This window comes from Papaver somniferum, chromosome 8, assembly GCF_003573695.1.
Source record: "Papaver somniferum cultivar HN1 chromosome 8, ASM357369v1, whole genome shotgun sequence".
In the NCBI taxonomy this organism is placed as follows: Eukaryota; Viridiplantae; Streptophyta; class Magnoliopsida; order Ranunculales; family Papaveraceae; genus Papaver; species Papaver somniferum.
Genome location: NC_039365.1, coordinates 121,355,710 through 121,380,302, shown reverse-complemented (window position 1 = coordinate 121,380,302; position 24,593 = coordinate 121,355,710). Strand labels below are relative to the sequence as shown.

Sequence of the window (24,593 nt, the reverse complement as noted above, 5' to 3'; positions counted from 1 at the left end):
AAGATATTGATACCACTCACCACCAAGTCACATCTAAGGTTAGAGGAGAAGGCTAAAGATTTTCTTTGTTACACCAAAACAGCCATTTTGTGGCGTTTATAAACGTTGCGCATAATTTGTGCAACTTAAGTAAGCGTTGGTACCGGCGATGCGCAATGCTGTGCAACGGTTGATATCCGTTGCACAAATTAATTTGTACATTTACAAACGTTGGGCAACCGTTGCACCTTTTCTTATACATATAATTTAATTTGTGCAACGAATATTATTTACAGAATAACATTTTTGTGGGTCCCATTGTGTATTCTGTCAACGTTTTATTTATTTGGTGGCAGTTAAATCCGTTGCTCATTTCAGGTGATTTGTGCAATGGATAATCTTCCTACGTTTATATCCATTGCACAATAATTTTCAGGTTAAAAAAGAGTTACCGCCGGCACAAATTCCGGCAGATTTCTGCTCCTGAATTACAATCGGTCAAAGAACAATTATTGATTATCACAATCCATCAAAAACGATTCATACACAACAAAGTAGCTAAGCTAGATAGATGAACCATAAACCCATACAGATTAAACAACTTATGCAAAATCCAAAATGTTATAAACACAAGTTTCTGAATTTGAAACTATGAAAACCTTAACCTACTTTGCGCATGCACATTTCCTTGAATCGATACGAATTCCTTTGCAGTTGCATCCAAGCAGGGGCTGAGTGAACGAAAGATGAATTCAGGGTGATTTTCTCGTTGAAGCACACGGAAGATGAAAACGGCTAATGCATCAAGAGTGGACGAATTTGAGTCACTTCCTGTAAAATCGAAAATTTGCATTTCATATATCAACTAACTCATCTGGGGAAAGGGAACTACTAATTACTATGATCTGTCAATTAGTTAAGATGGAACAAGGTTTTAAAAAGCGAAAGCGTGGGGCGAAGCGCTCTCATACTAAAGCGTAAAGCGCTGCGAAAACGTAGAGAGAAAGCGAGCTTTTTAAAATATATAAATAAGAAGTTGTCAACCAAATAAAAGAAAACTACGAAGCAGTTCAGACATAATAAAGAAACAATTAAACGAAGCATATGGCATACTGATATTGCCTATTCTACCCAAGAGCTATTTTAATATACTAGCCAGGAATGTCTGTATCATTCATATCATCATGCAGACAGTCATCTTATCATGATCATTATGCCCCATCAATTAGCTTTATTAGTATTTAGTTAGAAAACGTGAAACAGGCCCTACTAGGCTTCAAACGCCAGCTTTTTATTTTCTAATATAAGTCAATTCATAAAGCGGCGGTCTAGAACTGCCTAAGACCTGAAGCGCAAAAAAGCGCCCAGAAGCGCCTTTTTAAACCATGATGGAAGTAGAACCCTAAAGGACAGAGTTAAGAACCTTCAGAATCAGGAACATCTGGAACTGCAGACGTTCTTGTGCTTACCAGTTGGTTATCTTAAGAGATATTACCTGCATTGTCTCGGGAGAGGTTAGCTGGCAAAGAAATTCTGGATTCTACATCATTTCTCGCAACTGAGGACTGGATTCAAGCAGGCCTCGCAGTTGGGGATCAAGTCCCAACACCTAACAAGAAAAAGGTAGCATTAAAATATGAGAAAAAGTTACATGTTCAATAATAGATCAATTACAACCTGCCTGGAATATTTGATAAACTAATACCTGATTCATGTACTGATGGTTAGGGAGAATGCTTTGCATTATCTGGCCAACAGCTGGATTCTGCAGAAGTTGATTCATTTGGGAAGGATCTTGTGCCCCGCTAAGCATCCGTTCCATATCTGGAGGTAGTCCAAACCCACCTATGCAAGTAATATTCGGTGTCCTGGCATCCCCAGGAGGATTTGACCTTGCTGTAGTGTCTGTTGGCACACCCCCTGCAACTGAATTCATTTATCCTTGAGATAATCTTCGAAAATCTATAAAATTATAAACTTCTGAATTAATGCTGCTCGTGATAAAGCAAAGCAGTCTCACGGTATGTTAACAAACCAGTATCTCTTACAATTGGATTTCACAGTTATATTATTCAACATAAACACATTGATGCCCACAGTCAAATCGCCCTTGGGATAGAAAGAGTACTGTACAGATCTTACCTACGTAAACACTGTTGTTCAGTAAGGATACCAGTCCTATACTAAGGTGGGGGACTTGCACTACGGAAGAACTTACTCGAGTATGTAGAAGGTTACATAGTTACGAAAATTCAAGCATTTCAGCTTTATATTCTTTTCCTTTTAGTAGCAAGTTAAAAGGAAACAACTTATGGAAAGAGGAGAAGCAAAGTTGGTTAAGTAAGTCATAGAACGTACCAAAGACTTGTCTGTTGAACGTTCGATACGTCGGTACCTTATAAGTAAACAGCCAACATTTGGTCCATATTTGGTGAGTTGTATAGGCCTCCTCGATCAAGAGGAGAAAAATATCCATAAGGAGAACCAGAGAGATTAATAACACCTGAAATTTCAGAGTATGATACATCAAAAAATGTCGATTCTAATCCCTAGCTAACGACAATATCAAGAGCAACTGTATGGTTATGTGGACGTCAATAAGTAAAAAAGATATCATCTAAACAGTAGCCTTGGTGTACAGTTCTACATATTCTTGGAGGTCAGCACAAAACATAGTGAGGTCTGAGGATTTTTGACTAATACCCCTGCCATTTTTCTGATGATCAGCTAATGCAAGGATTATATTCAAACAGATCCCAACTCATTTTAGTTATTTCACAACATTATCATCTCAAAATTCAATAAAGGAAAAACAGAAACTAGTTGTAAACAGAAACAGAAAAAGTACTTGTATCACACATCAGCAAGATGGACACGAGGTTTTACCTTTCAAGTCCTTTGCTTGCTTATCATCCAGCTACAAGTTCCAAGAGTATCAACTGAAAGGAGCAACAACATACCAAAAAGCTCGTAAATAAGACAACTGAGCATATTATTAGCAATTAACACTAGCCTGAAAACATTGCACCAAAACCCCATGTTTCCAACATACCAAGGTAGTTATAAAAATAAGGGAATATATTAATATATCAGATTGAGTCCACTAATTCAGCACACCATTTATATACCTACCTACCTGGTTACAATTTTCAGCCAGTAAAGAAGCAAATTATACAAAATTATTTAGAACCAAAGGTACTAAGGTACTAAGGGATGTAGAAGACAGAAATGAGAAACTAAGGGTACACCTATTAAAGATCATAAAGACTTAATATTAGAATAAAGAAACTTTTTACCTTCTCGAGGTAAGAGAGCAAGGGAGTTGGATTACGTACGAGTACTCATTGCTCCCTGCATTTGACATACACTGTCCGACATAAACAGAGTTAATAGAAATCAATGTACTTGAAAAAAATAAAAACAGAAAATTTTGAAAGGAAAATAAAGAAATTGAACCCAAGAAGGAAAATTTCTCAGTTGATTGTGCAAATCTTTCTTACTGGAGACTGCAGTCAAGACTACTACTACCGTCCATTGTCGCCAATAGTTTTGGTAAGGTAGCCTGGCCATGAATGATTATAATGATTACAGTTACCATAGAACAGTTTGTAATGATTACAACTACCACGAACGCTTAACAAAAGATAAATTTGGTTAAATAAGCACGCACTTCGTTCGGCTTTACTTTCTCTTAAAGAGGCATAAGGGCTTCTTTACTCCTCCAGTTCCTTTCTGTCGTCGCCTATAATCGAGTTCCTACGTCGATTAATTGTTCATCCGTAATCTGAAATGAACATCCATCTTTGTGATAAAACAAAAAAGAGAATTTAGCCAAAGTGACAAAAAGTTGCGTAAAAGTAATAGCTAATACTGCTGCAGAATTAGAGGCCAAGTTTAATGTAAACACTTGAATTTTAAAATTTAGTTCAACATTGATTATTAAAAATCCCAACAAAGATTAAGAGTGGAAACGACAAATACATTACAATAAAGATCATACTGGTCGTAATTAAATCTCCAGACCCTAGGAGATAGTGACTTCAACTGTGTTGCATGATTTCAAACTGCGAAGGAAGAGGATGTGTCCATTCCCACCACGGAAACCCACCACCAGCATCCACATCCAATAATTGGTTTCTCCATCACTGAAAAACACCACTACCAAGGCTATCAGAAGTATAAATTCTAAAAATGATACAAAGTCTGTCATTTACCAATTTTAACGACGCTAACAATCTCTTTCCAACACTTTAAGAAATATAATAACCAAAAATTGTATTCACTAAACAAGTCAGCTAATTTCATACGTTGTAGAAACTGCTAAGTAAATGGCTTGATAGATGCAGTTGAACTCCATTCTGATCTCCTTTTCATACAACAACAAAGTTGTTAGATTTTCACCAGTATACAACAAAACAAAAGCCACGATTGTATTATTTGCTTAACCCTTACCACCACTGATCACCATATTGACCTGGAAGAAGAAATTATGAAAGATGAAAACAGACTAAATTTAACAAAAAGAAAAAAAGAAAATCCTTGGCAAACCAATCAATAAACTTAAAACCTACTAATTCAAAACCAAAACTAAAGATCGTTTAATAAAACCTACAAAAAGAAAAATCACCTTATTAGTCAGAATTGGAAAACACCGAAGAACATACATTTTTCATTATCAACTAAAAGATAATAACTAATCTCATCTCATATAGAACACAAAGCACATAATAATGGAGAATGAATTCAGGAAAATGAAGATAATGATGTTTTTGTATTCCTATTTCAGATAGAAGTTAGGTCAAAATATAAAACCCTAACTGAACAAATGATTTCAGGTAAAAAAAAATTGACCACAAACTAGTTTATACCTGATGATAATCCAACAAACTGCTGCTGAATCGGAGGTTGTATGATTTGATTTTAGATTTCATGGAAAAAATTAGGTTTAGGAAAAAATTATAGATTGTAGATCGACATTTCTTGAAGATGGGTTTTGATTAGATTATAAGATTTGTTGGAAAGATGGTTTTAATTTCAAGAAAAACCTAAAATCTAAGCAGATTTGCGAAGAAGAAGAAGAGAAAAGTTTTTCTCTTCTCTCGGCTGAACCTAGAATGAAAAATAGAAAGAGAGCGAGAGGGAGGGAGATATTTGGGAAATAAATATGTGGACTTTTATTTATCTGAAAAATCAGAAAATTAATAAAAATAAAAGAACTACTAAAAACAAGTCTTATGGTGGAATCCAACCGATTCCAAGTGTGGAAAATTCATGGAATGTCAAGTCTAGTGGTTTCCAAATTGGGATTTTCCACAGAAAATTCAAGCAAGGTTCCACATATTTATTTATCCAAATGGCTTCAAAGTTGTAGTTCTCTTCTTCTTCTTTTTTTATGAACCTGCATGTTTATTAACAATTGACCTTATTATCAGACTATGGGTGGTAATCGGAAAGGAGGGAACAAACCCGAAGCCCCTGAAATTAACGTTGGCCGACGCGTAGTCGTTAGCAGTGATATTGGCTCCAAGCGCCCTCGTAAAGATGACAGTGGATTTCAGGCAAATGTGGAGCTTCAATTCCCCATGGTGGTGGAGGCCGTCGCGGCCGGGGTCGACCCTACCACTCATACTCTGGTTTATGGGTTCTGGGTTCCGTCCACTTTCGCCGCTGCGTACAAATATATTGTCGAGCGCACTGGTGGTCATATGGTTAGGGTCGGGCTGTTGGATATGAGGTCGTTGTGCTACATGACCAAGAATCTGTTGGAGGTCGCCAACGAGCTTACTAAAGTGGGAGATGGTCTCATTCCTGCATCAACGATTAGTGGTTGGGAAGCGTCCGTGCATGCAGCTACCAACTTGAAGTTTCTGATAGGTTGGCTAGAGGCGTTGCTGATGCAGGTGAAAAATCGTAAAGACCCCCGCGTTCAACTTACCACTCGGGTAACCGAGCTGGAGGGAGAATTGGAGAAGTGTTCTGGGGTAACCAAGCAGAAGAAAAAGGCGCTGGATCAGCTTCTTATCCAGATGGGAGTGGCGAACGATGAGGTACTCCGTGCGGAGGTTGCGGAGAAGGGTGCTTGTGATGCTCTCGATCAGGCGCGGCAGGAGTTGTCCTCCCTTCAATCAATCTGATGCACGCCACCCCCCACCCCTTTTTCTTTTCTTTTATCTTATAAACAATTTCATCTTTTCCGGCCAACCCAGTTTGAGCCGAGTTGCTGTTGTATTATCCTCTCTGTTCTTTGTTCTACTCTCTTTTTATTGACTTGTGATGTTTATTTAAATTGATGGTGGTTGAATCTTATGGTGGTGAAATCTTATGTTGTTTATTGTAATCAAAAGGGGATGCTAATTGTTGCTCGCAAATCAAAGGTTCCCGATGGCAGTGTTAAGCGCACTTATTTCCCCTTTGTTTTCCCTCAAAAGGGGACTGGGAGGGTGTGTATGTGATGAACGCGCCTATTCCCTCCCCCCTTTTTTTTGGGAGAGCGAGGTGTATGTATGAACGCGCCTACTCCCCCCTTATTTTTCTCAAAAGGGGACTGGGAGGGCGAGGTGTATGTGATAAACGCGCTTATTCCCTCCCCTTATTTTGCTTTTTTGGGAGAGCGAGGTGTATGTATGAACGCGCCTACTCCCCTCTTATTTTTCTCAAGAGAACTGGAAGGGCGGTGAGTGTGTATTAGATGCGCCTATTCCCCCTTTGGTTTTCCTCAAAAGGGGACTGGGAGGACGAGGCGTATATGATGAACGCGCCTACTCCTCTCCTGATTTCATGTATCGGCTTGAGGTGTGGGCGGGTGGGGAACGATGTGAATGTATGATGCGTGTCGTAACCACAACAAATTAGTGAATATTTTTCCACTCAATTAACAAGTAATATTCTTGTAGTTAAGTTCGTTCCCACGAGGAGCAAGAGGTTTTAGTTGTCTTATAATGTCACAAAAGGGGGGTTTTGTTTTTAGATTTTATAAAGCAAAATAAATAAATAAAGCAATTAAAAGATAAAGGAAAATCAATAAGAGAGACAAGACATGAATCCTTCTTCGTTCCAAAAAAATGATTCAAGTTATGTTCTTTTCCACTTTTTATTAGTCACAGATTATCACCAATCGTAGGTAAAGCATCTAGATCAGTGTTAAACCCCTAAATCCCTTGTATCACCGGATACGGAAGTTCTCGACTACCGGATTCTATTTACCAAACCACCTATTAGTAGATCACTCAAGATATAATTTAGTTAAACGCATTAAGATTTATGAACCTATTAGGTTGATATTAATAGTTAGACTTTTAGATCAAGGTCTACTTGCTAACGTTGTTTTCACACACAATTGCTCCACGAAATCCCTCCACAAGGTCTCGTGTTTGCTACTTGTGTAAAGAGTCAAGAAACGATTACTTATCCCCTAACTTTCACTAGCTTTAGATCAATTAACAAATCAATTTAGTATGCATCCTAAACGACCTATCAATCAACCATGAATGTATAAACATTCCTATTAGTAAAAACAAACGATAATCATTTGAAAACTTCAAAGTAAATTCAAAAGAAAACTTAAAACATGTCAAGAACTAGGATCATCCTCAATCAATAAAATTAGCTACTCATGCTAACGAGTTCACACAAAGAATAAAGAAAAGAGAAGTGTTGTGTGTGTGTAGAGGTGTGCAAAAGTGTGTAGAGAAAAGCAGAGAACTTCTCTATTTATAAGCTTCATTTTGCTTGCAATCCTCTTAGGAATAGAATCCCTTACCCTTTGTAGCTCAACTTCCAAATCCTTATCTTAGTAAAATTCTTCCACCATCTCCTTCCAAATTCAAGTCCAATTCCTCTAATCCATGAGTCTAGATGAGTCTAGAAATTCTTCACCAATTGAGATGCCGGAAATTCATTGGTACCACCGGAATCCGGCCAAAAAACTCCCTGCTGATCGCCTGAATATGCTATTCTGTCACGGTGCCGTCACAATAGACGGTCAATATGGTCAAACCGTTAGTCAAGGAAGTCAAACTCTGAGTTGGATGTCTGGATCGGTGGTTGAGTTAACTCGCCAGTAAGAAAATCTGGCAGAGTTCCTTTTGTCTTCTGGTGTTTCCCGGCCAAATTCAGGCCATTAATTATAGTCTTCTCCTGTGACAATCCTAGCATTCATCTACACAGCTTTGAGAACCAATTTGTTCATTCCTGCAGCTTCATTATTCCTTGTAATCAACAGTAACTCATCATCTTCAATTCCTTACATTTTTCTTGCCTTTATTGATTCCAAGCTGCTCCATTCATAACAACCCTCTCTTCAATTCTTCTCTGAAGCCTCAATTCGTCTTAACAACGGCAATCTTCTTTTCAAAACCCTGTTCTGAGCAACACAATCAAACCCCTTATTCCAATTTCTGTAATTTTAGCAGTAGCAGGTCTTCCAGTCGAACCCATCTGCTCTCTTCTCAACAATGACAACCCATCTTCAATCAATCTTTGCTCATTCATCTTCATCAAATCCCCTTCTCGAATTATGCTCAAACTCCACACAAATTCGTACTGATCTTCACAGCAAACTCTAATCTTCTACAGTCTCAGATGATAGACACATTTTTGTGTCCGATTTGTCTCGATTCTATATATTATTAGGGCTCATTTTTGTACTTATTATGGTGTTTTATTTATTTGTAGGTAATTTTGGCTAATAAACATTTTTGGAAACAAATGGCTCGAAAAGTTGTCGAAAAGCACCCGGAGGACATTTGCTATTCGAACTCTCACTTTGGATAAGGGGTAACCCAATTACTAAGGGGCATCCCATTTCCAGGCAGTTTCTAATCGCACCCCTACTCTGGATAAGGGGCAACCATCTTCAACATTAAAAAAAAAAGGATTTTGGCGGGAAAAAAATGCATTTAAAGAGCAGTTTTGGCAATCGTGATTTGAAGGAGTTTGAGGTCGATTAAACCTCTGATTTTCATAGGATAGACTCCTTATGGGTCTAGGAATCTGATATGGGTGTTTAAATCGATTAGAATGGGCTCAAATGACGGATTTTTCTCACAACAATAAAATATGGAAAGTCACGTGTGTGACCTGTTTTAGGGAATTTTAGAGTGATTAAAACGCTGTAAACCTTCCCAAAGATTTGTATTTATCTAAGGAAGAGTTTAGAATAAAAAGGAAAGCTCAGAAACGCGTCGAAATCCTAAAACAAGAAATTGTCGCAACTTGGCCGTGAAGAGAAGGAAAGAGATTTTGGAAGATTTGGGAGAGATTAAATCGGTATTTTTGATATAAATAGATGTCTTGGGTCATATAGAAGAGGTGTCGAGAGTTTGGGAACCTAAGGAGAGCCAGCGAAGAAGAAATCAGAGCTTTACCAAATTCTGTTTCTGCTGCTGGTGCTGTTGAAGAAGAAGAACGCGAAGAACATTGACCCTCGGTAGACAGTCGCGGAAAAGTGTTGTTGTTTAACAGCTGAAGAACATTAAGCTGTTCAGGGGAGTCTTATTTTAGGGTCTTAAAATCAGCGACAAAGCAACAGTTTTTCTGTAACAGTTCCATTGTAACATCTGTTTTGCAACACCAATACACTGTTGCAAACAGTCTGTGTTATTAATTTTCACTCTTTTAATCATCTTTTGAGCAACAAACACATATTTTGAGATCATGATTAATATGAGGAGCTAAACCACATTGCTGAGGCGATAGAGGAAGCTATTTTTCCAACAAAAAGTGGTATATTCTATTTTATCTTTTTATTTGCAATAATTATATGATTATTTACCTTGAACTATTATTGAATATGATTTTTATTTGAGTGATTGTGATCTATTTTGATGGAGTATGCTTAGTTTTAAGATTTTTGATGCTTCATACTTGGTATTTACAATTATTACTTTTGAAAATCTACTTGTTGCAATATTTTAGAATCAAATTAAACAAGAAAATTGCATAAATATAAGCATTGGTTTAATCACTTTGAACTTGGAAAATAGTGGAATCTTAGCCTCGGTGTTTTTTTTAGTATTGATATCATCTTTGATTGAGTTTGCTATAATTTTTAGTGAGTTTTCTATTTTAATATTAGGATTTAAGTCTAATTAATATCCTTCGCAAGTCTGAGAATCGAACCACTTTTACCACTATCTACAAATCACATCAATTTTTGGTGCCGTTGACGCGGACTTGTTTTTAGGGTTTTAGATTTATTTCTTTTATTTTTTTTTTGTTTTTATTATTTTTGTCTTTTTTATATTTTTGGGTATTTATCTTGTGTCTACAGGTTCTGGATCATAAAGAAAATTGAGCCAAGGAGTTTGCTGATTTCATAAAGACTTGGAGCTAAAGATTAAAGCAAAAAGAACAGAAAAGAAGACAATTTTATTTATTTTTTTAGACAATTTTAGTTTAGGGTTTGTTTATTTTATTTAAAAAAAAAATTGTATTAGGGTTTATTATTTTTGTAATTTTTCTTTATTGTTTTGGACTTTTGGACTTTGGGAAATTATTTTTTTTATCACCCCGGAAGGGTACTTTAAATATAAACTGTTTGCAGAGAAGGAGGACAATTACGATATTGTCTCTGCACCTTGGGTTTGTACACTAGACATCGGAGTCAGTGGCCCGAGTCGACTACAACCGATTCATCCCCCGTCTGGAACGGGAGGTAAGATTCTAAACACTCGCGAATCCCCTGTCAGCGAGTTACTGGACTCCTTCGTATGCATATATGTTGAGGACTGAATACGGACATTTATTTTTCTAGTAAAGGGCAAGGCCTGGCCATACAAGATAAAGGTTCGGATTTCATCACCGTTCTCTTCTTGCCCGCTTTAGGAACACGTAACCTACGCGAACCTAAGCCTAAAATTTTGAGTAGAACGAGACTGATAGGGTAACAAGCTTAACAGGTAAGTCATTCGAAAAATATTGGTTACTCTTTTAAGCATACTTCGAAGTTCTTGACGGTTTATGTAAGTTGAATGCGTGACTGCGCCGCCTTGTAATACCGGTGAGGCCTTGGGTATCAAAGCTCCACCGAGCTTCCCTCGCCTCTATTCAACTTACGTTAACTCGGATTGATTCCAGAGGGGTTTGCTTAAATTGTAACGAATTCCCGTTCGAAGGATTAGAAGCTGGTCTAGAAACAATCTAAGTGGAGCCATCATGCTTTTTGTTTGCTAGAAATCAATAGGTTTGATTTGGTTGAGTCGGCCTTGATCTGTGTTTGCTTACCCTTCCAATTTAGAAAATTCTATTGTATGCCTGAACATAAAAGAGACGCACTAGGTAGATTTGTTAAAGAGAAACCTAGTAGTTCGAAGCTTCTCGATTACCTTAATCTAGAAAGTCCGGCTTTTGAAGAGTCTGTTTTTGAACGTTCTTTGACTGAGGAGAGAATCCATGTTGCTCCGATAGCGCCAGAAATGGCATCTTTGAAAGCTTTGTTGAATCCAACTAGGACTACCCGTCCTTCGTGTATTAAGTTAGCTGAAACGGAGGCACCCTATGAACTGAAACCTGGGACCTTACATATGCTCCCAATCTTTTTAGGGAAAGAAAATGAAAACCCTCATTACCATGTTAGGGATTTTGAGGAAATTTGTAGTACTCTAAGAATTAGAGGCTTAGATGATGATGCTTTGAAACTTAGGTTATTCCCATTTTCCCTGAAAGATAAGGCCAAGTCGTGGCTGTATAGTTTGGACTCTGAGTCAATTGAGACATATGAACAACTTACATCTGCCTTTTTCAATAAGTTTTTCCCTAGGCACAAAACATTGTCTACTAGGGAAAATATGCACATTTTCACAACAAGAGGGAGAATCTTTATATAGGTATTTGGAAAGGTTCAATGATTTATTATCCCAGTGTCCTCATCATGGTTTAGAAAAGGTTAGGCTAGTTCAGATACTTTATGAGGGTTTAGATTATTCCACAATGACCATGGTTGAGTCTCTATGCACTGGTGGATTTGAAAACCAAACTGTTGATGCGGCGATGGAATTTTTAATGAAATCACCGAAAAAACCCAGCAATGGGAAAAAAGTAGGGCACCCCAGAAAACAATTCTTTTAAGTAGAGGAAACGTAGGGTAGAAGGAGGCTATGAATCAGATGCCAACTATAGCAAAAAGGTTAGAAGCCTTAGAAGTGAGCCAGACTAGTGGTAGAGTGGAGCCTTTTTGGGAAGGCCAGAACATTGAAGAGCAGGCCAATGCTCTTTATAATAACACTAGATTTGATAACCGTCAAAAGATTGACCCATATTCAGAAACCTATAATCCTGGTTAGAGAAACCATCCGAACCTTTCGTGGTCTAAGGGCCAAAGTCAAGGTCAGTTTAGTAATTCTAATGCTCCCCCAGGTTTTGGCTATACTAAGAATCCTTCAGGAGTAGCTCAGTTTCAGAATCAGTCAGATAAGAAAATCCTAAGTTTAGAGGAATCTCTCGCCTTGTTAACTCAGCAAACTGCAAAATTCCAGTTATCCGTAGAACAGAGTCTACAAGCTAGTAACAGGATAGGACAAGAAAATAGTCAGGTTATTTCCGAATTAAAAACCCAGGTTGGTCTGATAAGTGATTCTTTGAGAGAAAAAGGTAAGTTTCCTAGTCAAACACAACCCAACCCTAGAGGAGTTCATGAATTAGGTGCAAAACCATCGAATCAATTGAATGTTGTTAGAACCCTTAGAAGTGGTAGAGTTGTATACAATAAGGTAACCATGCCCGATAGTGAACATATTGTAGTTCACCCCTCAGGATCTCATCTCTCAGGACCAGTAGCTGAAGAGACTGATAAAGTTTCTAATGATGTGAATTCGGTTCCTGAAAGGTATGATTTTAGGCCTAGAGCCCCGTTTCCTCAGCTATTAGTACCAACAAAGAAGGAATCGAACTTTAATGACATAGTGGAGGTTTTTAAGCAAGTTACCATAAACCTTCCCTTATTAGATGCAATTAGGAAAATTCCTGCTTATGCCAAGTTCCTTAAGGATATGTGTACGCGAAAGCGAAAACTTAGCGTCCATAAGAAAGCCTTTTTAGCTAGTCATGTAAGTTCAATCATTCAGAACACCACAACTCCAAAGTACAAAGACCCAGGTTCTCCTACCATTGCTTTCACAATAGGTAACTTCCAGGTAGAAAAAGCTTTACTTGACTTAGGAGCCAGTATGAACTTACTGCCATTCCATGTATACTTACAGCTAGGACTTGGTGAAATGAAACCTACTCAGATGACATTGCAGTTAGCTAATAGGTCTGTTAAAATCCCTTGAGGTGTTATCGAGGATGTTCTTATTGAGGTCGACAAGTTTATTTATCCAGTGGATTTTGTGGTCCTTGATACCCAACCTGTCCCTGACCCAGAGCACCAGATACCTGTGATTTTAGGTCGCCCATTTTTAGTTACGTCTAATGCGATCATTAACTGTCGAAATGGTGTGATGAGTTTATCTTTTGGTAATATGACTATGGAGATGAACATTTTTAATGTCAGTAAGAAACCTCATGAGCTAGATGACACATGTGTTGAGGAGGTGAACATGATAGAAGCCTTAGTTCAGGAGTCATTACCAAACATCTTGTCTGAAGACCCATTAGAAAGTTGTCTATCCCATTTTGGTTTAGATTTTGACGACGATAGCACTATTGAACATGTGAATGCTCTATTAGATTCTACCCCTGTGTTAGACACTGATCGATGGAAAGATAGGTTCGAACCGTTACCAGTTTCTGAGACTACCTTAATTCCTTCTTTAGAAGAGCCCCCAAAGTTGGACCTTAAACCACTACCCGATACTCTAAAGTATGTGTTTTTAGGCCCATCTGAGAATTTACCTGTGATTGTAGCTTCCAATTTGGATAGTGATCAGGAAAGTAGGCTAGTAAATGTACTTCAAGACAATAAGGAAGCTTTATGGTGGACTATAGCAGACATTAAGGGTATAAGTCCTACTGTGTGTATGCGTCAGATTCATTTAGAGGAAGACTCCAAACCTTCTAGGGAGATGCAACGTCGACTGAACCCTAACATGAAAGAGGTAGTTCGAAAAGAGGTGCTTAAGTTATTAGATGCGGGTATTATTTACCCAATTTCAGACAGTAAGTGGGTCATCCCTGTTCAGGTTGTCCCCAAGAAATCAGGTATCACTGTAGTCTAGAATGATAATAATGAATTAATCCCAACCCGAGTGACCACGGGATGGCGTGTGTGTATTGACTATAGGAAATTGAACAAGGTCACAAGGAAGGATCACTTTCCCCTTTTATCGACCAAATGCTAGAGCGATTAGCTGGACATAGTCACTATTGCTTCTTAGATGGCTACTCCAGTTATAATCAGATCATTATTGCCCCAAAAGACCAAGAGAAAACCACCTTTACCTATCCCTTTGGTACCTTTGCGTATAGACGCATGCCTTTCGGGCTATGTAATGCCCCTGCAACTTTTCAGCGTTGTATGATGAGCATATTTTCTGATATGGTAAAACGGTTCTTAGAGGTCTTTATGGATGATTTTTCAGTGTTTGGTTCATCTTTCGATGAGTGCTTGCATCATTTGATATTAGTGTTGACTAGGTGTAAGGAAAAAAATTTAGTGCTTAATTGGGAAAAATGTCATTTCATGGTTAAATCAGGAATTGTATTAGGGCACATCGTATCTTCAAAGGGTATAGAGGTAGAAAAAGCCAAAGTTGACCTTATTAAGACTTTACAAGTCCCAAAAACCGTAAAAGATATTAGGTCATTCCTAGGGCATGCAGGTTTTTACCGTCGATTCATTAAGGATTTTAGCTTGATTTCTAGACCTCTTTGCAATTTGCTTGCAAAAGATGTTAAGTTTGTCTTTGATGATGTTTGTTTAAAGGCTTTTGAGAAGCTTAAAACTTTACTCACTACCGCCCCGATAGTCCAGGCACCTAACTGGAACCTACCCTTTGAGATTATGTGTGATTCTTCAGATTATGCTATAGGCGTCGTTTTAGGACAACGAGAAAACAAATTACTTCATGTGATTTATTATGCTATAAAAAATCTGAATGATGCCCAAATGAACTACACAACTACCGAGAAGGAACTTTTAGCCATCGTGTTTGCCTTGGATAAGTTTAGGTCTTACCTATTAGGTTCTAAGATCATAATCTATACAGATCATGCTGCTTTGAAATACCTTTTATCTAAGAAGGATACCAAACCTAGATTGATTAGATGGATCCTATTGTTACAGGAATTTTCCCCAGACATTAGAGACAAAAAGGGTGCAGAAAATATAGTAGCAGATCACTTATCTAGGCTAGTTGTTAGTTCCCCTAGTGATTCCCTTCCTATAAGGGATAGCTTTCCTGATGAACAATTGTTCTCTGTTTCCCAATCACCTTGGTATGAAAATATAGTGAATTATCTTGTTACTGGTCGAACCCCTCAACATTGGGGTAAGCAAGATCGTTTCTAGGTTTTTAGCCGAGGTTAAGCATTTCTTTTGGGACGATCCTTATCTGTTTAAGTATTGTCCGGACCAGATTATTAGGAGATGTATATCTGAGAGTGACCAGTCTAGTATTATCTCCTTTTGTCATGAACATGCATGTGGGGGTCATTTTAGTGCTAAGAAGACTGCTGCTAAGATTTTGCAGTGTGGATTTTACTGGCCTTCGTTATTTAAAGATTCCCATAGTCATTGTGTTTCTTGTGAGCGTTGCCAGAAGTTAGGAACCATTTCCCGTAGAAATATGATGCCTTTGAACCCTATTTTAGTGATTGAGGTCTTTGATGTGTGGGGCATTGATTTTATGGGTCCATTTCCTATTTCGTTTGATTATCCTTACATACTTGTCGCTGTAGACTATGTGTCTAAGTGGGTTGAGGCGGTTCCGTGTAGAACGAATGACCACAGGGTCGTAGTCCAGTTTTTGAAAGAGAATATACTTACACGTTTTGGTACGCCGCGAGCTATAATTAGTGATGGAGGTTCACACTTTTGTAATAAACCGTTTTCTCTTTTAATGAAACAATACGGTATTACCCATAAAGTAGCAACCCCATATCACCCTCAGACTAGTGGTCAGGTAGAGGTTTCCAATAGGGAAATTAAACGTATTCTAGAGAAAACAGTTAATCCAAATAGGAAAGACTGGTCGTCGAGGCTTACTGATGCCTTATGGGCTTACCGTACTGCGTTTAAGACACCCATTGGAATGTCACCTTATCGTTTAGTGTTTGGAAAGGCATGTCACCTGCCTGTTGAGTTAGAGCATCGAGCCTATTGGTCTATTAAGAACTTAAACTTTTCACTTGACAAGGCAGGAGCTCAAAGAAAGCTCCAGCTCAATGAGTTGGACAAGATTCGTAGAGATGCATACGATAGGGCTAAGGAGTATAAGAACAAAATGAAACTTGTGCATGATAGGAATATTTTACGAAAGTCATTTTCTCCAGGTCAAAAAGTTCTTATGTATGACACTCGTTTGCATCTATTCCCCGGGAAGTTGCGCTCTCGGTGGACCGGTCCTTTTGTGGTCCGTACTGTTTTTCCTCATGGCGCTGTTGAGATTGAAACACCAGATGGTAGTAGTTCTTCGAAGGTTAACGGTCAGCGATTGGAGCCCTTTTTTAGAGCCTTTTCCTACAGGTGATGTTGAGGAGGTCCCTCTGGAGGACCCTGTTTACCTTGATTGACCATCGAGGCGATTTTGTATGTTGTATAATATTTTTGTAGGTTTTTGGTTACACTTCACCCAGGTACTATCTTTCCGACTTCTCTCTTTACTATTTCCTCATGTTACTTATATTTTTGGTATTGTTCTTTGATTAGAAACATTGAAGACAATGTTAGATTTAAGTTTGGGGGTGGGGTAGAACTTTTTGTTACTTTTTCGTTGCAATAATTAAACTCCAGAGCCTAGAAATTTATCCCTATTAAGTATGACACTAACCAATCTAAGTGGATGGAAGCATTTTGGTTGTAGGAGTTGAGGAACCAATCTGACTAGATGGCAACATCTAAAGAGTCTATTCATAAAAGCACAGAGCTCAGGTGTTAGAAATAACATGATAGTTTCACCATATCTCGTTGAGTCCTTTTCACTTCTGTTTTTATTTTGTTTTGTTTTTAAACTATGTTTCTCTAAGTGATTAGGTGGGGCTCACGATTCAAGTTATTACCAATGCTAGGGTGAATTAGAGTGATTGAGATACTTAAAAAAAAAAAAAAGACCAGACCATCAGACCAACTGGAATAAATTCAATAAAGTCGACCACTGAACCCTTGTATATGCCAGTTGTGTTGACCTAGAGTTAGGATTATCAATCACTGGTTCCCTTGTATATGCTAGTGTGTTGATATTAGTTAGACTAGTATCTCAGTCCATTAGGAGAGGTTCATTTTGGCGGAGGCCTTCAGACAGATATGAGAAACACCGTTCACCTAGTAAACATCAAAACCATCTATGTTTTTATATATCCATCTCCTTGATCTATCCATGTGATTAGTTTTGACTCCGGATATTGATGTCCATAGTGCGAGCTCTGTCACTTCATATGAATTTTAGTATGCTTGAGCGCAAACTCGTGTACAACAATTGGAATTTCGCTTCAGGGTACTTCCTCCTGTAGTCAATAAGTATGCCAACCAAGGAGATTCTTTAGTGTCTTCCAAGGTTCTGTGTAGATAGCTAGGGTCTGGAGTAAAAAGGTTTTGTGGGTATACCTCTGGTAAGCCCTCCGGAGACAACACTCCGCCACTAGGGACACCTAGGGGTTTAAAGGCTTATTGCATACGCTAAATGCAATCGACGATGCCCGCGACAGTGAGTTAGGATTTTATTTCTATTTTATTTTTTCTCGAGAACTAGCAAATAATAGGTTTGGGGGTATTTGATAGACACATTTTTTTGTCCGATTTGTCTCGATTCTATATATTATTAGGGCTCATTTTTGTACTTATTATGGTGTTTTATTTATTCGTAGGTATTTTTGGCTAATAAACATTTTTGGAAAAAATTGGCTCGAAAAGTTGTCGGAAAGCACCCGGAGGACATTTGCTATTCAGACTCTCACTTTGGATAAGGGGTAACCTAATTACTAAGGGGCATCCCATTTCCAGACAGTTGCTAATCGCACCCCTACTCTGGATAAGGGGCAACCATCTTCAACATTCAAATAAAAGGATTTTGGCGGGAAAAAAAATGCAGTTAAAGAGCAGTTTTGGAAATCGTGATTTGAAGGAGTTTGAGGTCGATTAAACCTATGATTTTCATAGGATAGACTCCTTATGGCTCTAGGAATCTGATATGGGTGTTTAAATCGATTAGAATGGGCTCAAACGACGGATTTTTCTCACAACAAGAAAATATGGAAAGTCACGTGTGTGACCTGTTTTAGGGAATTTTAGAGTGATTAAAACGCTGTAAACCTTCCCAAAGATTTGCATCTATCTAAGGAAGAGTTTAGAATAAAAAGGAAAGCTCAGAAACGCGTAGAAATCCTAAAACAAGAAATTGTCGCAACTTGGCCGTGAAGAGAAGGAAAGAGATTTTGGAAGATTCGGGAGAGATTTAATCGGTATTTTTGATATAAATAGATGTCTTGGGTCATATAGAAGAGGTGTCGAGAGTTTGGGAACCTAAGGAGAGCCAGAGAAGAAGAAATCAGAGCTTTACCAAACTCTGTTTCTGCTGCTGCTGCTGTTGAAGAAGAAGAACGCGAAGAACATTGACCCTCAATAGACAGTCGCAGAAAAGTGTCGCTGTTTAACAGCTGAAGAACATTAAGCTGTTCAGGGGAGTCTTATTTTAGAGTCTTAAAATCAGCGACAAAGCAACAGTTTTTCTGTAACAGTTCCATTGTAACAGCTGTTTTGCAACACCAATACGCTGTTGCAAACAGTCTGTGTTATTAATTTTCACTCTTTAATCATCTTTCGAGCAACAAACACATATTTTGAGATCATGATTAATATGAGGAGCTAAACCACATTGCTGAGGCGATAGAGGAAGCTATTTTTCCAACAAAAAGTGGTATATTCTATTTTATCTTTTTATTTGCAATAATTATATGATTATTTGCCTTGAACTATTATTGAATATGATTTTTATTTAATTGATTGTGATCTATTTTGATGGAGTATGCTTAGTTTTAAGATTTTTGATGCTTCATACTTGGTATTTACAATTATTACTTTTGAAAATCTACTTGTTGCAATATTTTAGAATCAAATTAAACAAGAAAATTGCATAAATATAAGTATTGGTTTAATCACTTTAAACTTGGAAAATAGTGGAATCTTAGCCTCAGTGTTTCTTTTAGTATTGATATCATCTTTGATTGAGTTTGCTATAATTTTTAGCGAGTTTTCTATTTTAATATTAGGATTTAAGTCTAATTAATATCCTTCACAAGTCTGAGAATCGAACCACTTTTACCACTATCTACAAATCACATCATCAGACCAATTTCAATCATCAGTAGATCCCCTTTCTTCATCTGGTTCATCACAAAACCCTTAATTTCTTCTCTGATTCTTGTTTGGATTTCGATTTGCTTCTCTATCTCGGTTTCGATTTCAACAGTAGCAGCAACAACTATTCAATACATACGCAGTTCTTAATTCTTCCTCGTCTTCTTGGTTGAACATCGACCACCATTTCTTAGTGTTCTTCTCCATTTCTCGATCTCGGTTCCAGCAGCAGTCATGGCTGCTTTTCTCATTTTCAGGCAAAGAATGAAGGAGGAAATGATTGAGAAATAAATTCTCAATTTAGGGTATTGGGGTTGGATCTGGGTACTGTTATGGGCCGGCCAATGACATCCCAAGCTAGCTTAATACAGAGGTGCCATGAGGATCTAATTGGCTGCTTTAAACACTTAAGTGTGGTTCCCCTTATCCTTAGCTTGACTGTAACTAGTACTCCTCCAAATAGAGTCACCCCTTAATCTTGACCGGGCTCCAGATAGTATTTGCATTAATAATGACCATTCTCTCCTTTTGGCTGAAAATATGTGATTTCTTCTTCTTTTTCTCTGTGCAACTCCAGAGTACCTAATAACTCAAAAACACGCGTAAAATACATAATTTACAAGAAAAATAACAGAGGAAGCATAAACAATAGATAATAAATAGAATGTATTCTACACCCTATCAATGTACTTATTCTTTTTCCTTCCCCTTTGTCCACTGGTCGCGTCGTTATTTTTCAATTGAGATGTGATTGTCGTTTCTATTACCAGTCAATTGGGCGCTATCTGCCTCGTGTTTTAGTAAATTTTCCAGTCGATCGGGTACCATTGGCGTTCCTTCAATTTTAATAAATCAATCAAACGTCATTGACGTTCCGTAATCTTTGTCAGTCGATCGGACGTCATTAACGTGCCGCAACCTTTTGTCAGTCGACCATGCGTCATTGGATTTACCGCAACCTTTTGTCAGTCGATCGGACGTCATTAACGTTCCGCAACCTTTTGTCAGTCAATCGGACGTCATTAACATTCCGCGACCTTTTCTCAGTCGATTGGGTGCCATTGGATTTTCCGCAACCTTTTGTCAATCGATCGGACGTCATTAACGTTCCGCAACCTTTTGTCGATCGATCGGGCACCATTAGCTTTCCCGCAACCTTTTGTCAGTCGATCGGACGTCATTGACATTCCATGACCTTTTTTCAGTCGATCGGACGTCATTAACGTTCCGCGACCTTTTTTTATTTTTTTTTGCAATCGTTTATAAGGGAGAGACATTGGAATTATTATATATATATTACCTGTTGTTTACTTATCGCGCTTTTACATTTAGCTCATAGGCTTCCTCCATTCTTAGTGACGCGGGAAAGGGTCTCGCTCAATCATTTGTCTTGTAGCCTCGAGCCCTCCAGACTCGCGTTTTCTTTCAAATATGCTTCTTATCGCGAGACATTCCATTGTCGGATGTCCCATTCTCTTATGATAGTGGCAATACCTTGCAGCGTCCTTGTTCATTTTATTGACATCCGCCACCGTCGGTGGCAACTGAACCTCACCCTCGGCTACCCATTGGTTAAGGAGCCGAACAGTCTGTTCTCTTCCATATGGTAATAGAGGAGGAGATGATCTTGACTCTCTTCTAATCCATCTGTTTTTTATTTGGGTGAGGTCCCCTCCTTGTTGTCGGCTTCCGCTTCCCTCTTTATTATTAGAATTGTAGGGGATTATGGATGTGGTACTTGCAGTATGAGACCAGCTAAAACCTGTGGGTGACTCTCCTATGCAATCAACGATTCTTTCAGCAGCCTCCTCCAACTCGACGAAGGTTTGAAATCTAAAGTTGATCAGACTCCCTTTGATGGACTGAATCATTCCTCGTACACATATTTCTACGAGTGCTTCTTCACTGATGTCTTTATGACAATCTAGTGCCATCCGTCGGAACCTTGCTATATATGTCCCTATTTCTTCACCTGTCCTTTGTCCGCTTCTGCTCAGATCTATGGACGTAACTTTCCGCTTGGCTGAATAGAATTTGCCCATAAACATTGAGTACATAATGGGCCAAGAATCTATGCTTTCTTCCTTTAAGTTATTGTACCAAGTAAAGGCTGTCCCTGCCAGTGATTTGGGGAATTCCCTCAAACACAATTTCTCGTCGGAGATTCTATCATTCATGGCCGAGAGGAAACGGCTGATATGTTCTCGCTTTTTTCCCTGCCCATCGTAAGTCTTAAACTTGTGAGACACATAGCCCCCGGGATACTGATATTCTCGGATGCTTAAAGGATATGGGTTGTTTGTTTGCTGGTGGTTATCTGGTTTCATGATATGGTACCTGTGCTCCAGGTACTCCGCCATCTCCTTTTGTGTGATTACTGCAGCCTTGATATTATGATGTTTTTCCGCTTCGGTTGCTTCCCTAGGGGCGCTTTGGCCTGCGATCACAGCTTGTGCTATCCATTCTTCCAATGCCTGCCTATTTTGCAATCGCTCTTCTAATTATTTTTGGATACTTAGCATACCCGGGGTCGCGGGTGTTAACTTTCGAATCGTTTGTACATCCTCCTTGAGCGTGGTGTGTTGGTGAACGTCTTCAGATCGCTTGTTTGCGCTCTGATGCGGTGTTTTCTCCTTGCTATTCCTCTATGATGACTTCGTCGAAGTCAATGGGCGGTTAGCTGATTGATTTCATTTCGTGTCAGGATTAATGTTGTTTGGTTGCATCATGGTGGACTAGGCACGAGTCTCCGGGTGTGGTCGCCAAATGTTAATACCGGAATTCTCGTTGGGTTCTACCCGTCCTAGTGTACCAAGATGACCTCACTTTCTTTAGAATAGTATGAGAGAGAGTTGTCTTTATTGTACCTTGTCCTTTCTTATATAGACTCTCCAGAAGCCCCTTCTTTTTATGACATCTTGCTATGTATCCTAATCTTCCTTAATTACTACTAATGCCATCCTCTTTCCAATATAACCTCCTTCTTTCTTGTTAATTCCTTTGTTGTCCTTTCTATCTCATGGATATTTTATTGGTGGACTTGGGCCCTAGTCCCCAAGTCCCCATGTCCCATGTGTGGTCTTTTCCTTCTTTGAGGTACCCTAACCCGGTTAAGGGGAATTATTTTTCATGTATCAACAATATACTACCCGGAACCAAACCCTATTATTTTAGCCAGTTCCGGGTCCTAGCGGTTTCGGGTCTGGTTCCCATTTTTATGGACTCAGAACCGGACTCGATAAAAACACCGGGTAGTTAACAGGTCCGGGTAGTTATCGGGTATCATAATATAAACCAAATAAACACTCTGCAACAAAAAATTTGGTGAGGTTTTGAAGACAATAAAAGAGTTTGTCTCACTGGATGAGATAAGTTGTCTAGACATAAAGATGTGGGTGGATATCGTTTTATAAATTATACATATTTCTTATAGTAACAATAATCAATTAAAAGGGTAGTTTTAGAAACATCCCCTGATTAGTGAGATAGCTCAATTATTTGTGGGACAAAATTTAAATCAATTAGCTTAATTTATTTGGGACGGAGGGGTATAAGGAATAGGGTGGATAATTGTGAGTTTCCCTTATAGAATCGGTGAAACTTATAGAAAGTCTAAAATTTTCAGGAGCCTTCGGCCGTATTTTCGTTAGTGCTTTGTCCCTAGTTGAAATAAATTTCTGGGTTCGCCACTGCACCTGGTGTTAAAAAGTTTCAATTGTCTTCGTATCTTGCTCCCGCAGAGCTAGTTAATCAATAAATTTATTCTTTTACACCGCGAAAAGAAAAAAAGAAACTCCCACTGAATCGATTCGTTGGTAGGGGCAAGTAACATTTTTGGGGAAGTGGTATGACCAAGATGATAATTAAGACTTTTAACACTTCTGCTTTACCCTCTGCCATTCTATTACGAAATAATATATGAGAGTCTATATTTAGGAGATATGCACTTTAAGTTGTGAGAGTTATATTAGGAATTGAATGTCTTGAGAACCAAGTCTCGTGATTGTATCCCTTTCTTTCACAATTTTTTTTTCTTCTCTTCGCAAGCACGCACGTGTTACTTTATCTTCATGATCACAACTTTCTGTTGTTTCTTCTTATCTTGACCACTGGTTTCTGTCACGTCTCTAGGCTGGTCGCGAAGATAAATTTATAATCAGCTAACAGGTCGTGCATAAGGCTAGCAAGTCCAGCCCAAATATCCTCTCAACCGTCAGTCATGGAAGACTGACAATGTATCTTCGCCTGTGTTTGGCTACGGATGGGAAACTCTATCGTAAGCCTCCCTGTTGGTTGGGAACACCTATAGGTAGGTTTCCCTGTTGTTTTGTACGGTTTGGAAATATCCCCGTAGCTATCACAGCTTCCCTGGCTTGCAACTGCCATTAACCGAGATGCACAACTCTTCCAGAATCAAGCCACCAACACATGTCTTTGGGCTGCCATAATACCATGGATCACCAACAACCAACGACCATAACATCACACCACAACACCAACTCCCTATTTACTTCACTGTTAACAGCGCAATCTTTATCATTGCTGCCAACAACATCATCACAAGTAAGCCTTTAACACTGTCTTCATCCATCCATGGTAGATAACTTCTCCATCTTTTTTTTTTCTTTCTTTCTTTTTTGTTTTTTTCTTTTTCTTTTTTTTCTCGATCTCAAGGTTCTTGTAGCAGCCAAGAAAATACTTGAGGTTTTCAGCCAAGACTTGGTTCTCAAGACATTCAATTCCTAATATAACTCTCACAACTTAAAGTGCATATCTCCTAAATATAGACTCTCATATATTATTTCCTAATACATTCACAAGGAATAAAACGAGATAGGGAAATATTGCCTCTCCATAAATACTAGAGTGGTAAAGGGCTCACAAACAGAAGAAAGAGTAAACTAGGCTGCCAGGAGGTATAGAATTTCAGTCGGACATCTTTTTGTATTCGCTTCCGGATGTGTTTCGAAAATTTTAATGGAAAGGGAAACACATCTGCAAGTGAATACAAGAAAGAAGAGCCTTTATCAAAAGGAGGCTTATGTGAAATTTTGATTTGGCTGTTTTTTCTTGTATTCTTTAGTGGAGGTACGTCTTTCTCATCATTTGGATTTGTTGAATCGGTGAAAATTCCCAAATCAGCGGATCCGCTTACCAACGAATGCAA

General features: G+C 38.5%; 1 protein-coding gene and 1 long non-coding RNA gene across 11 annotated transcripts; both read right to left on the bottom strand.

Moving 5' to 3' along the window:
• Nucleotides 1-467: 467 nt before the first annotated feature.
• On the bottom strand, nt 468-5,112 carry LOC113302830. Of its 10 annotated transcripts, none has more exons than XR_003337135.1 (11): nt 4,848-5,112; nt 4,287-4,453; nt 3,961-4,124; nt 3,650-3,763; nt 3,480-3,541; nt 3,276-3,346; nt 2,866-2,918; nt 2,338-2,482; nt 1,685-1,905; nt 1,475-1,588; nt 468-810 (listed from the first exon to the last, which is right to left on the bottom strand). It is a non-coding gene; the product is annotated as an uncharacterized LOC113302830 (long non-coding RNA). The 10 variants fall into 10 exon arrangements; XR_003337134.1 differs by having other exon boundaries at nt 3,276-3,541; nt 4,287-4,345; nt 4,432-4,453; XR_003337137.1 differs by having other exon boundaries at nt 3,276-3,541; nt 4,287-4,337; nt 4,432-4,453.
• A 15,666-nt stretch (nt 5,113-20,778) lies between these two features.
• On the bottom strand, nt 20,779-21,786 carry LOC113305984. Its single transcript, XM_026554975.1, has one exon. It carries the CDS (start codon nt 21,784-21,786, stop codon nt 20,779-20,781), a length of 1,008 nt encoding a protein of 335 aa, XP_026410760.1.
• Between the last annotated feature and the right edge of the window lie 2,807 nt (nt 21,787-24,593).